The 15,275-nt window shown below is 45.0% G+C and overlaps 1 protein-coding gene across 2 annotated transcripts in view; it reads right to left on the bottom strand.

Moving 5' to 3' along the window:
* The window catches only part of LOC110538105 (rap guanine nucleotide exchange factor-like 1), a 31,449-nt gene extending 17,984 nt beyond the window's left edge, over positions 1-13,465 (bottom strand). The window contains exon 1 of one of the 2 annotated variants that reach the window (XM_021624698.3): positions 12,134-13,465. In XM_021624698.3, coding sequence (XP_021480373.1) covers positions 12,134-12,515 — 382 coding nt within the window. In that variant the 5' untranslated portion in view covers positions 12,516-13,465. The remainder of the gene's footprint in view (positions 1-12,133) is intronic. The other variant, XM_021624699.3, reaches the window with a different exon arrangement.
* Positions 13,466-15,275: the final 1,810 nt, after the last annotated feature.

Below are 15,275 nucleotides of genomic sequence, written 5' to 3'. Positions count from 1 at the left end.
CACTACTAGATTAAGACCTGTTCAGACCGCTCGTCTTCCTGGCTACTCTAACTATATTTCAACAGGAAAGAAAGACAAATACTGTGTGACATTGGATACTGCGAAAACTACAGAACCAATTCTCTGCATGTGATTCTATTGCTTGATTGTAATAGAGGCTTCTGATCCACTCCCTTCCTAAAGTATCCACTACATATGGTAATTAGGCACTTCCAATGAATGTAATATATTTGCCGGTGTCCGTGTGTGGATGACATTTAAATATGTGTGCTTGTGTGGTATTTTGCGGGTTCGACTGTGTGCATGCTAGTGTGTGGCTGTGTGTGTGTTAAAACGTGCTCGTTTGTGGGCTAATGTGGGTATCTGTAGTCGTTGCGTGCTGCAGCGAGTGAGTCCACGCATCGTCGACCTCTTGGCAGTACTGGTTTCCCACAGTTGCCTGGGAGATGCCACGTTGAGTGGCTGCAGTGAGACTGAGCCCAGAGAGCGAGAGAGAGAGCGGCAAAAGATGAGCAGAGGAAGTAAACAAAACGATTAAAAAAAAGAAAGAGTATGAAAGTCAGAAGACAGGCAAAGCACAGAGAGAGAGGAGAGGAAAGAGAGAGCGAGAACGTGGGTGGCGGGGGAGAAACAAATGGGATGCAAAAGAGAGAGAACCAGAGGAAAGAGAGGAGAGTGCATGAGAAAGAGAGAATAAGAGAAAGAAGTGAGTGAGTGGGCGAGGAAGAGTGGTGAAGGCCACGGGTCTCAATCACCTTCCCCATCATTATTCCCCTGGAGCTCTGTGTGTGACCACAGGAAAATAGCACATCCTTTCAACTCTACCTGCAAAGGAACAGCAGGGCGCTACAGAGCTAGCTATGAAGTACAGTATGGCAAAGGAGACCATAGAAACTAATAGCATAGAGAGGACACATTCCCTGTTTGTTTCATGTGTAGCTTACATAATAAAGTCTCATAGACTTGAATGTGAGAGAAGTCATCCTGTTTGACTCATCCAATATGGCTGCCGGGCTCTCGGGCAGGTTGCCACTGTGTTTCATTGGTGAGGTCTGTTCAGGTCATTCACCTTCTAGACGTGGGGGAAGACCCATTGTGACAGGCTCTTGGATCCACACAGTGGTAACAGAGAGAGATGGCCACTGATAATCTCCCTGCTCCACTGTCAAACTAATACAGTGTGTCCAACCCCCGCGACAAGAGAGAAAAATAGCATGTCACGAAGATGGATCGGTGCATGTAACAGGGTGGGGAGATGGTTTCCCTCTCTCCCTCTCTCCAAAGCCTGTTCTCTCACTTTCTCTCCTCCAGCCACGTATTATGCTGAAGCTTAAAAGTGCAGAAAATCTCTGGCTCAGATTAGAAGTGAGCACACCGCTCCACATGACAGGAGTGGGAGAGAGGAGCACAAATCCAACTCCCACATAAACACAGACACAAAACACATACGCCCCAGAATCTCAAACATGTGCACCCCCACGCACACGTTGTACATGTACACATAAACGTGCGTGCACATTCATACAGAGGTAGATGATTCCAAATGGACACGACACATACAGGCACTTACACAAACTGAACTCATTTACAGATGACAGACTCTCTCATTCAAACACTTGTGCATGAATAGAAAAACAAACAAAACACTCCCTCCCTGCAATGCCCCTGATCTCAGGATCAAAGCCCACCTCCCACTACTGCCCACCTCCCACGGTCTGTGCCTGAATCCAAACGGCAAGAGGGCTGTGGTGATGTGTGTGTGTGTGTGTGTGTGTGTGTGTGTGTGTGTGTGTGTGTGTGTGTGTGTGTGTGTGTGTGTGTGTGTGTGTGTGTGTGTGGGGGGGGGGGTGAAGTGGGCAAAGCATACAGCCTTGAAGTACACCCTGTCCTTCATCCCCCTTTCTCTCTTTCCCTGCAGGAAGCATAAAGGCTGGGAGGAGAGGAGTGCACACTCCCTTCAGGGGTGGAAAATGGCAGGATGGAGAGATGGAAGGAGGTTGTGGTTCAAGTCACAGCTGTGGGCCACCTTATACCAGGGTGGAAGGGGGGAGGAGATTCAGCCTCATGACAACACAAGGTCTGGAGACCGTTCATAAAGCAGAAGCTGTACATGTGGTTTGGATCTGAACCAGTGGGACTGATAAAAAAAAAAAAAAAGAAGACATTTACTCCCGAGGTGCTGACCGGTAGAAGCCTCTACAACCACTGTGACCCTTGCTAGTCATCTATGAACATTTGAACACCTTGATGAGCAATCTGTCCTTAATGGCCCATGTACTCTTACAATCTCCACCCGGCACAGCCAGAAGACTGGCCACCCCTCAGAGCCTGGTTCCTCTCGAGGTTTCTTCCTATGGTCCAGCCGTTCTAGAGAGTTTTTCCTAGCCACCGTGCTTCTACATCTGTATGGCTTGCTGTTTGGGGTTTTAGGCTGGGTTTCTGTACAGCACTTCGTGACATCTGCTGATGTAAAAAAAAAAATTTGTTAAAAAAGGCTTTATAAATCAATTTGATATTGGAGAGACAGAAAGGCAGATTTCAGCCCATCCCTAGCTACCAGCCGAACCGAACTAGTCTGGTATGCAGTTATATAAACTGTGATGCGTATCCCGTTTCTATGGTGACCTTATCTCTTTGACTGTACTCTACCTTACTATGCGCATACAAAAAAAAACACACACCCTCTCAGCTCTCTCTTAAGTGTTTGGGTTTCAGCATGAAGCGGTCAGATGGAGAGGTAGTGAGTGTGTGTGGGCGAGTGTGTGTACTCTGCATCTGCCTGTTGGCGCTTGTTCCACTAATCTGGTGCATCTTCCCCACGCCAATTCCCATTCTCCACCTCCAAAACACACAGCCGTTGAGATGCAAATGAACACCAGGGCAAATATAAAAACACATACACAATCCTGTGTCGATATGGCAGAGGAAAAATTCTCACACACACATATATGCATGGACAATCTGGATTTTATAAGTAACCCGAAACCAAATGGTGACAAACACAGACACACAGCAGTGGTTCCCTGCTGTTCATGGTAACCTAATTCAAACTGCACCCAGTAGCTACTCTGCGGCATCCCCTCCCCAACCGCAACCTTCCATTTTGGGCAGCGGAGAGACTTGTCTGGCCACTCGCTCCAGTGAGCTTGCAGCAAGGCTCAAATATGCACCCAAGGGCATCCAAGTCGAGGCAATGCCTTTGCCAGTCACATACTTGAAGATTGTGTTTTTTTTGTACTGTCTTTTTACTGTTGTTTTTATTTCTTGACTTAACTATTGGTCACCTAATACCTTTTTGTTGTTGAAATTGCACTGTTGGTTAGAGCCTGTAAGTAAGCATTTCACTGTTGTATTTGCCGCACGTGACAAATAAACTTTGATTTGATTTGACTTTCCCACCAGTGGCTAATGCTATAGGGCACATTCATACAGTACCAGTCAAAAGTTTGGACACCTACTCATTCCAGTGTTACTTTGTTAAAAGTTCATTTGTGCAATTTCTTTCCTTCTTAATGCGTTTGAGCCAATCCATCAGTTGTGTTATGACAAGGTAGGGGTGGCATATAGAAGATGGTATTTCACCAAATAGGGCCAAGTCCATATTCTGGCGAGAACAGCTCAAATAAGCAAAGAGAAACAACAGTCCATCATTATTTTAAGACATGGTCAGTAAATTATGAAAATAAAGAACTTTTAAAGTTTCTTCAAATGCAGTCGCAAAAACCATCAAGCGCTAATGATGAAACTGGCTCTCATGAAGACTGCCACAGGAAAGGAAGACCCAAGTTCATTAGAGTTACCAGCCTCAGAAATTGCAGCCCAAATAAATGCATCACAGAGTTCAAGTAACAGACACATCAACATCAACTATTCAGAGGAGACTGCGTGAATCAGGCATGGCTACCACAGCATTCTGCAGTGATACGCCATCCTATCTGGTTTGCGCTTAGTGGGACTACAAATAGTTTTTCAACAGGACAATGACCCTAAACACACCTCCAGGCTGTGTAAGGACTATTTGACCAAGAAGGAGAGTGATGGAGCGCTGCATCAGATGACCTGACCTCCACAATTACCCGACCTCAACCCAAATGAGATGGTTTGGGATGAGTCGGACCGCAGAGTGTAGGAAAAGCAGCCAACAAGTGCTCAGCATATGTGGGAACTCCTTCAAGACTGTTGGAAAAGCATTCCTCATGAAGCTGGTTGAGAGAATGCCAAGAGTGTGCAACGCTGTCATCAAGGCAAAGGGTGGCTACTTTGAAGAATCTCAAATATATTTTGATTTGTTTTGGTTACTACATGATTCTATATATGTTATTTCATAGTTTTGTCTTCACTATTATTCTACAATGTAGAAAATAGTACAAATAAAGAAAAACCCTGAAATGAGTAGGTGTCCAAACTTTTGACTGGTAATTGTGTGTGTATATATATATCCGGATTTGGAAACACTGCTCAAATGTTTATTATATGTCCACAATGTTTACTAGACACTCCCACCAAACAACACTAGGGGTCACACCCCAGATGTCTAAGCCACTGGTTCTCAATCCTGGTCCCGGGGACCCAAAGGGGCGTAAAGCAATATGCCCGCATGGCATCTCTCTCTCTAGTACACCCTTGTGACAGAGCTATAAAATAAGTGCACATGTACAAACACACATGGCTGCCACAGGAAACACCCTTAAATCAACAGACTACACCAACAATGAAAAAGACAATGTTTTTCCTCAGTTTTCGTCTTTGCCCTTCAATGCAGCTGCTGTGACCTTTTGGCTGCTTTTCACACGTTTAAAGACCATGTTGGAACTGAAGGTTGGGATTGGCTACTGCAAACATATGCCTTTCCCCCTTCCTCCAACCGCACAACGCTTTTGTTGGAAATGTTGAACTACTAACAGTTTGCTCTACACACTGTGTGGTCAGAGCATACTCTCAGCTACTTGCCAAAGCCTCCCCAGCTTCTCCTTCACCCAAATCCAGATAGCAGATGTTCGGAAAGAGCTGCATAACCTGGACACATACAAATCAGCTGGGATAGACAATCTGGGCCCTCTAAAATTATCTGCCGCCATTGTTGCCACCCCTATTACCAGTCTGTTCAACCTCTCTTTCGTATTGTCCGAGATCCTTAAAGATTGGAAAGCTGCCGCAGTCATCTCCCTCTTCAAAGTGGCTGACACTCTAGAACCAAACTGTTATAGACCTATATCCATCCTGCCCTGCCTTTCTAAAGTCTTCGGAAAGCCAAATTAACAAACAGATCACTGACCATTTTGAATCTCACCGTACCTTCTCTGCTGTGCAATCCGGTTTCCGAGCTGGTCACGGGTGCACCTCAGCCACGCTCAATGTACTAAACGATATCATAACTGCCATCGATAAAAGACAGTACTGTGCAGCCGTCTTCATCGACCTGGCCAAGGCTTTCGACTCTGTCAATCACTGTATTCTTATCGGCAGACTCAACAGCCTTGAATTCTCAAATGACTGCCACGCCTGGTTCACTAACTACTTCTCAGATACAGTTCAGTGTGTCAAGTTGGAGGGCCTGTTGTCCGGACCTCTGGCAGTCTCTATGGGGTACCACAGGGTTCAATTCCCGGGCCTAATCTTTTCTCTGTATATATCAACGATGTCGCTCTTGCTGCGGTTGATTCCCTGATCCACCTCTACGCAGAAGACACCATTCTGTATACATCTGGCCCTTCTTTGGACATTGTTAACAAACCTCCAAACGAGCTTCAATTCCATACAACACTCCTTCTGTGGCCTCCAACTGCTCTTAAACGCTAGTCAAAATAAATGCATTCTTTTCAACTGTTCGCTGCCAGCATCCGCCCGCCCGTCTAGCATCACTACTCTGGACGGTTCTGACTTAGAATATGTGGACAACTACAAATACCTAGGTGTCTGGCTAGACTGTATACTCTCCTTCCAGACTCATATTAAAACATCTCCAATCCAAAATAAAATCTGGAATTGGCGCCCTATTTCGCAACAAAGCCTCCTTTACTCACGCTGCCAAACATACCCTCGTAAAACTGACTATCCTACCAATCCTCGACTTTGGCGATGTCATTTACAAAATAGCCTCCAACACTCTACTTAGCAAACTGGATGCAGTCTATCACAGTGCCATCCGTTTTGTCACCAAAGCCCCATATACCACCCACCACTGCGACCTGTATGCTCTCGTCGGCTGGCCCTCGCTACATATTCGTCGCCAGACCCACTGGCTCCACGCGCTCCAGCAGGTATATCTCACTGGTCATCCCCAAAGCCAACACCTCCTTTGGCCACCTTTCCTTCCAGTGCTCTGCTGCCAATGACTGGAACGAATTGAAAAGAAAATAGCTGAAGTTGGGGACTTATTTTACCCTCACTAACTTCAAGCATCAGCTATCTGAGCAGCTAACCGATCGCTGCAGATGTACACAGCCCATCTGTAAATAGCCCATCCAATCTACCTACCTCATCCCCATTTTATTTACTTTTTTGCACACCAGTATTTCTACTTGCACATCATCATCTGCACGTCTATCACTCCAGTGTTAATTTGCTCAATTGCAATTACTCCGCTACTATGGCCTACTTATTGCCTTACCTCCTCATGCCATTTGCACACACTGTATATAGACTTGTTCTATTGTGTTATTGACTGTACGTTTGTTTATTCCATGTGTAACTCTGTGTTGTTGTTTGTGTCGCACTGCTTTGCCATATCTTGGCCAAGTCGCATTTGTAAATGAGAACTTGTTCTCGACTGGCCTACCTGGTTAAATAAAGGTGAAATAAAATAGACAAAAATAAAAGAATTAACAATACACCTGCCATAGAGGCTTCATGCCTTCTCCAAACCCTCTCAGTTTATCATCATGTAGCATGTACATCTTCCTCTGGCCCTTATGCTGGGGACCATTCTGGAGAGAGTATGCTTCTTGGTCTTGGATTGAGTGTGTGTCCCTTAAATGTAACCTGACAGTTCCCATGCTAGTCAATTCTCTCTCTCTAATACAACTGTTCCCAAATCAGATTCCTAAGCCTGCCAAGTTGATTGGTCTACCATCCCCTGCGATTAGGCCTATCCCTGGGTCAGTATTTAGTTTTACAGGGGAAGGGAGGAAGAAGGGTTGATATTACTGCCGCTGGCTAGCGGCGTTTCCCCCAATGTGCTCGGGGCCATCTGTGCGCGAGCGTGTGTGCCTAATGTTGCACACCGCATGGCAGAGATAAGAACCACCGCTCCGGTCACATCAAAGGACGTCAAGTGGCGAAGGAGTTCATCAGGGTAAGTCATAGTCACTACCCGGCTGGCAAGGCTGCTGCAACCCGACTCCCTCTGGATGGTCAAAACTAGTTGGTACCAAACTGCCAACTGAGAGAAAGAAGCCACTGCACTGATCTACTTGTCATCATGCCACCTGGATAAGCTAGTAGATAAAGAAGTGATGATTAGATGAGAAGCCAGTTAACAAGAGTATTTTGCTCAGTCTCTCCGTCCCCCTCTTCCTCCCACTGGCTGGCACACTGTCCATATAGTTTATGAAACCTCTATTGAGTCTCTCCCAAGTCTCATGTTCTCAAACAGTCATCTCCTTCCTTCCTGCATTCCCTCTGTTTCTCTTCCCCCCACTCCTCCTCCTGCTGCTTCCCTGGAAGTGCTGGTTGCCATGTGAACAGGTGCTGTGCTGGAGAGCCTCTTTTCCACGCCGGGCCCACAGATAGACATGCTCCAACCCACTCTCACACACATCCAAGCACACACTCTTATGCAATCACATCAATGCACACATCCATCCAAGCGAAAAAGTACAGAAATGCAAACGCATGCATCCAAGCGCACACACATGCACACGCAAAAATAACATAGAGATTCAAACACATACACACACACAGTAAGTAAGGCAAGTCAATCATCCCTGGGGGGCCCCATCGTGCTCTACTCTCCTCAGTGGTCAAGGTGCGTGGGCTTGATAGGAGAGTGCAGGCATGTAGAGAGCAAGGAGGCAGGGGAGAGTCCGCCGTCCCTCCTCTCCTTATGTAAAAGCATCCAAAAGGAGTGGGCACTAGGCAGCCTCATCTCTTTTAATCCCACTTTCTTTCCATAAAAGAATCATCAGAATCCCTCCCACACAGCCCAACGCAAATCACATTTTCTCTCTGCACTCTGTCCCTTTTCCTCCCGCTCCCTTTCGTTCCACAAGACTTTTCAGCTGCGTGGCTCAGAGTCTCAGAGCTGCCGCCTAAGGAGTGTATCGCTGTATGTGGAATGCAAAGCAATGAGAGCGTCAAGCACAGCCAAAGTCTAGTTTAAAACATCCCGCTTGGCTTTGTGAATAACTGATGTGGAGCTTGATACGAGACATGTTCCCCCCTCTGCATTGCAAGTGTTTCAAAAGCCAACATCAAACCCCCAAGTCCTCGTCACTCTGCAAGACAAACCAGCCATGTACTGTTCTGCACTGTAAGCAACTGCTGCAGCATCTCCAGTGCCCTGACACCCTCGTCTGTATCGACCATAGCTATTTTAACCCATTATTGTACCCATGGGTGACTGGTCTAAACCTCTACGACTTGTTTAGTTCCGTGCTTTTACATGTAATACTATTGTATACTAAGAATGTGTACTGTCCAAATACACAGGGTGTGGAGGGGCAAATGACCCTCTTTGTTATTATGATGCTGGTCTTATCCATCTGTTTTCATTTGGACTATTTATCAGACAATAACAGTGGGAATGGACTGTAGACGTGTGGTTTCCTAAGTTGTATCACACATTACGAGTCAGACATGGCTTCATTAACAGACTGTTTTCATCTTTACTTCCACTGTAACCCTGCGAGACATGTACACCGCTAAAAATTGCCTAACCCTTGCCTCAACACGCATGGTCCTAGAACCAATAGCGTGGGTGGACGAGAAATGAAACCACAAGGTAAACAGGGTTACATAAGAGCGTTGCCGTTGACCTCGAAAAGGACGGGACTTTTTAGGGGCTGTCAAAATGCTTATAATCTGTTCTTTACCTGCGGCACTGTGTCTCTCTCTCTCTCACACACACACACACACACACACACACACACACGCAGAGGGCAGTGACTCAGAGGGTTTATGGTGTTCATCTGGAGGGCCACTCAGCCAACACTGATCTGGGACTGCTGATATGGACAGCCTGGTGCATAGTATCTCAGTGAGAGCACTGTGGTAAAATGTTATACGGTGTGGTGTACTCAAGTCTGTCAGGTAGAATGTCATATAGGAGTGTGTGAGACAGGGGGTCATAAGGTCGGGGAGCATGCAGTGTTCAAGTCGTAGTGGACCTTGTTGACATTGTTTCAACATAAACACATTTGCATCCAACAGACACACACACACACACACACACACACACACACTTCCTAACTAGAAATATTTTGACTATAAAGGCAGGATCAAGATCCAACCTAGATCCATAATCCAAAGATTAATTTCTGCTCCACATGAAAGGGTGGGCAGGTCCGCTTTTGTTAACCAATCCTGGATTAGCCACGCATTTTTGACATATTCTAGAACATCACCATCCAAACAGCAGCGAGCTTGGCCCTCCAAGAAACAGGTTAAACGAGATGAAACATATTTAAACCATCTGGGTTGTAGTTCACTAAGTGTTTATAACACCAACACAGTCCGCCGGAGTGAATTAAGTCAAAGAGCAAAAATGAGTCGGACAAATAAAAGTCAAACAGAATAGTGACCTTTTGGGATGGACCAGATGAACTCTCATGAACCCTTTTCAGCCGTACGCCAACCAACTTCCCAGTGTATTTGTCAAACTAAAAGCGTACATAAATCAGGTTTAACATCAACCCATGTATCACTAAAATCTCCCATTTTGATTCATTCGGAATCAGATATACATTCTGGAATCACATCTGCTGTTTAAAACATGACTATTGGCTGCTATACAGAGCCAATTCCATCTCTAGCACTACGACGCCACTTCTCTCTTCTTAGGAATGATGCAGTGGAGATATGTATTTTCCTGTAAAATGCTGTAGGGGGAAATTGACAGAGAAACAACAGCGCGAGAGAGGGGAATTCAAGCATGCTCAGTTAGTTTAACAGGAACATACAGGATGACCCGGGGAGCAGGTCAGCGAGGTCAAGGGGTCATAGGACAGGAGATACACTGGCTTTGCAATGCATAATGGGGGATGGTTGCCCGCAAGCAGAATAGTTCTAAGATAATTTACTGGAGGTACAATGAACCCTTATGCACTATATGAACCTAGGTAGAGCAGATTCCTCCTGCAACAGAACAACAGGAACTGATGTGGATTATCACTAAAACAGTAGGTCTCAATGTGTCCTCCACACAGTTAATTGCAGGTGTTCATTCTGAGACGTTTCCTGATCATATGCTATTGATCTGTTCATTGTTGCCTGTAATAACGCCTGACCAGCACATCACAGTCGTACTTCATAAATCTGTTGGATTTTCCAGAGAGATCTGTTAATCGTGTTACAGTGTGTGAAACCCACATCATGCACCAACCAACACAACAGATAAACTGAACAGAATTCAAGGATTGGCCGAGAGGAAAATCTGCATGTTACACAGGAAGCCTTGGCAATCTACCTTGGAAAACTCAGTTAAATACTGTTACTGCATGACTTGTTGAGATAAGCAGTGGAGGGAAAAAAACTCACAATGAGATGCATAGTAAAAATGGACATACTGGAGGCTTCGCTCAAAAGGTAGATATTGACAGTGGTGGTGTCATCTAATGCAGTGTATCACTCACCAACCATCCCCCACAGGATAGGAATAAATCACATTATAACCACTAACCTACTTCAATTCAACAGCATCAACAGCTTGGGAATCTTCTCTGGCACCATTCCAAGAACCCATCACCAGCTCCCTCACATACATATGTTTATGGTTGCTATATTACAATGTATTCAAATGTGGGCTCCCGCGTTGCTGTAGGTTGCTTTCTAATTGTAATCCGTTACAGTTACCTGTTCAAAATTGTAATCTGTAGCCTAATTTTTGGATTACCCAAACTCAGTAACGTAATCTGACTCAGTTTAAGATTACTTTTCCCTTTAGAGGCATTACATGCAGACCTCACTGGCTACATTGCGTGAGCGAGCGTTGCAGAATAAAAATGTACACTTACATGTTATTTCATAATTTCACCCACACAGCTCACGTGCGTGAACGAGCGTCTGCGTAGGCAAGCGCTAAAGTATAATTTGCTTCTATTTGAGACGCTCCACGCAAGGCCCACTCCAGAATAAAACACATTGTATCGTCTGCTCTTTAGCTGCCAACAGAAACATTGTCTTTTAGGATGAGAATCATGACCTCGTTTTTAGAAATAAATAAATAAGTACACAAACTCAGCAGCCAATGTGCGAAGACCATCGCTTTCCTCCATGACTGATAGTGAAGCAGCCAGTTTCCATACGAAAGACATGCTGCTACTGTAATGGGCAAGTGCAAATGAGCTCAATCAAAATGTTTTTGTTGAATAAGCTGAACCCTAGAGGCTATTCGTTAGAATTTGGACGAGTTTCGTTTTTGGTGTAAGTGTCACAAATGTAAAGCGTAAATATGATTCATTTGGCGAGGTATTATTTTCTGAGGTGTGAGAAACATCTGGACCATGCCTTTTAATAACATACTTTTATTTTTCTTGATGAGGCCAGACGTTCTTATGTAACCGTTGAATCAGATAATATAACAAGGCAATGATGGGACGGAACCACCGCCTAATCACTAATTCTACAGCCTGGAATAGATCACTGACTGAGTATTTGGGGTTTATGTTATTGTTTGGAGAAAAATTAGAAAATGGGCAAAATCTTAGTTATTTTCAATAGCATATGTTGGCCTATAGACTAGGATATAGCCTAAGCAAGGACCAGGACCAGGATTGTAGTTTGGGGTTCCTGGATGGGCTACATTCATTTGACAAGTGAATTGCTTGGCTAATTTGCAAAAGTGAAACGCAAGAACACCACGACTTGGTGTGAAACAGTTGAGGCATTAGTCAAACCACTGAGTGTGATGATTCACAGGCCAATAGGTGGATGCACTGTGTTGTATAAATGCTGTTGATTGACAAGGTCAATTTACCTGTGCAGTTGCCATATCGTTTGCCCGCCACACTGTCCAGGAGCGCCAGCGCCAGGTTGTCCGGTGTGTCCGCAGGCAGCGGGGTCCAGCTCGTGTCCAGACTCGCCTCGGAGCTTTGCTCATCGCTAGACAACGACGGGCTCCTAATGTCCGCAGTGGCCGAGGGCCAGCACGGTGCTTCCTCAGTGTCCGGGCTGAACACCTCCCTGGCCGGACCGCTCTCTGGAGAAGTTTCCCTGAAAAACGGAACCACCCGAGACAGGCTGGCTCGCCGCCGAGAAGTGCCAGTGCCAGTCGCCTTCTCACCAAAGCCACCAGCTCGAGTGAGCGCCGTTGTCTGTTTCTTCAAAAACTTTTCCAGGGGCTTCATTCCCGCAGGCATTTTGATACAATACCGCAATAAGGCTTTTTTCGATGGTGATTGATATTAACTGAATACCTCTGCAGGAACTAACGTTGTGACTACATTATACAAGCATCCATGCGTAATTCTATTGACCGGTCTTCGTAGTAAACTCTTGCATGGCGATAATTAACCCATTTGTCAAATCATGATTTTAAAAGAGCAGTGTAAAAATCAGATTTGTGAAGCAGCAGTCTATCGACATGGGCGAAAGCGTGCTCACACACGACTGACTGCACGTTCTGGTTGAGTAGCTTTTATCGCAAAATATCCCAACCTGCTCCACAACAACCGCTCCCTGGCGTCTCCTCCACCTCTGCAGACGTTTCGGGCGCGTCAAGGAACAGTGTTTGTCAGTTTCAAGCAGCGGCCAAAATACACTGGATGACGAACGCAAGGTGCCGAATAAACACACGCTCAGCAGAGTACAATGAGATAAACCGAAACAAAATAAGGATAACAGCGGGGGTTGGTAAATAGGCGCCCCAGTAGCTTTTTACCACCGACAAAATGCGACGCGTCTATGCCCGCATGAGGTATCTCTTACTGCTGGCGTCAATGCAATCTACTGCAGCAATATCGCCAGTGGGAATGGCCTCGGCTCCTCCGTATGTGTGGAAGCTTGTTCAGATAAGTAGCAGCCGTTTCCCTCTCTCCTTCTCCGTTTGAATGCAGTTGTTCGAGCTCTGTGTGGACAAACACACACTCCCTCCCTCTCTCTCGTTCACTCAAACTCTTCGCGGGTGTGTGTATGTGCTGAATAAGGGACCGCTGCTATATTAACTGGCCCACTCCCTTCCTTCATCTGCAGTTACCGTCAGTGCTCCTAAGTGCCCGCTGAATGGCAGCTGCTCACCAGGGCCGGCTCTAGGCATAAGCGATATAGGAGGTCGCCTAATGCCACCGGCCGCTAGGGGGACACGACCAACAAAAATAAACGTACATTTTTTGGGGGAGGGGGGTCTTAACTTACTGTTTAGCTTTAGAATAGTAATATACACAAGGGGCAATTTCGAAATGTTGTTGTACATCAGCAGTCTTCCTCTAGTTATGTCAGTCACTGACAATCACTCAAATTAGCCCATGTCAGCTAAAAATGTTTTGATTGATAAGTTAGTTTACACAGCTATCTAAACTTGTACTAATCATGGCTGAATTACCAACCTGGCACTAAGTGTACTTTCAAGCAGAGAAACAGGTGATACTGTATCAGTTGACAAGTCACATAGAAACGGTGATCTTGTACAATGCCGCATGGAGCAGAAATGGCATACAACAATACCGTGCTACATTTTTACAATAGCTACTTTACAATACCTCTATTTCTGATGATTTGTCCTACGTACTGTATAAGGACAATGGAACTGTAAGATTGACATATTTCTCAACATGCTCACAACCTGCCATTAGATACAAAAAAATGTTTTATGGTGCATGTCAAGTTAGTCAAATACTGTATGGAAAATTACACTGAGTGCACAAATCATTAGGAACACCTGCTCTTTCCATGAAATAGACTAACCAGGTGAATCTGGTTGGAAGCTAGGATCCCTCATTGTTGTCACCTGTTAAATACACTATAACTAGTGTAGACAGTTGGGAGGAGACAGGTTAAGGAAGGATTTTTTTTAAATAATTAAGACATGGATTGTGTATGTGTGCCACTCAGAGGGTAAATGGGCAAGAAAATATTGAAGTGCCTTCGAGAGGATATGGTAGTAGGTGCCAGGAGCACACGTCCGAGTGTGTCAAGAACTGCAACGCTGCTGCGATTTTCACGCTCAACATTTTCCCGTGTGTATCAAGAATGGTCCACCACCCAAAGGAATTCCAGCCAACTTGACACAACTGTGGAAAGCATTGGAGTCAACTTGGGCCAGCGTCCCTGTGGAACACTTTCGACACCTTGTAGAGTCCATGCCCCGACAAATTGAGGCTGTTCGGAGGGCAAAAGGGGGTGCACCTCAATATTGGGACGATGTTCCTAATGTTTTGTATACTCAGTGTATGTTTACCATCTTCTATTTGTTCCATTCAGTGCTTCAAAAAAAATATGCTTTGAAATATGTACCTTGTATTTTTTACTGTTGGATTAAATGGTTGTTAAAATAACTAAATGGAGGAGCCCACCTTTTTAGCCCCAAAAAATTATATATTATTGTTATTTTGGCATTAATACGTGTCACATATCAGTTTGCAAACAAAGTCAAAAACAAACATTATCTCTTTTTTGCTTTCTTGAGTAAGGCAGCTCCAACATGCAGGTGTCAGTCTAGCTCAGTGCTTTCTGTGGTGGTGGGGCAGCAAGCTGAAAATACATTGCATAGGGGTTGGTAATGTTCTCTAGTTGCGCCGTGATTGGCTCTGTGTTCTGTCACTCATGGGCCGCAAAATCTACAGGATGTGCTAGAAAATTCAAGCCCCTTGGGTGCTGCCATAGAGTTACATTGGAAGTGCCAATCCAAGAAGGCTCAAGGTCATTGGCCACAGATAAAATTATGTCAAATCACATATCTACTGTAGCTTTGATTGGACTGATCATGTCAACATTATACTTTCAAAATCTCAGCCATCAAGTCAACAATCTGCTGGCAAATTATTTTCAATCCTTGTCATATGAAGAGAAATTACAGATAAAATGTATCAGTGCTCATTGGCCATAAACATTGTACAAGTTGGAAATCGCAAATATAACAATGAGTGGTTTGGAAGGAATCAATGGCTAACTGCAAGCGTTGC

This window comes from Oncorhynchus mykiss, chromosome 12 (assembly GCF_057628025.1).
Source record: "Oncorhynchus mykiss isolate SJ-2025 chromosome 12, ASM5762802v1, whole genome shotgun sequence".
NCBI classification, from domain to species: Eukaryota; Metazoa; Chordata; class Actinopteri; order Salmoniformes; family Salmonidae; genus Oncorhynchus; species Oncorhynchus mykiss.
The sequence above is the reverse complement of the archived record's forward strand: the minus strand, read 5'-3'. Positions and strand labels throughout refer to the sequence as shown.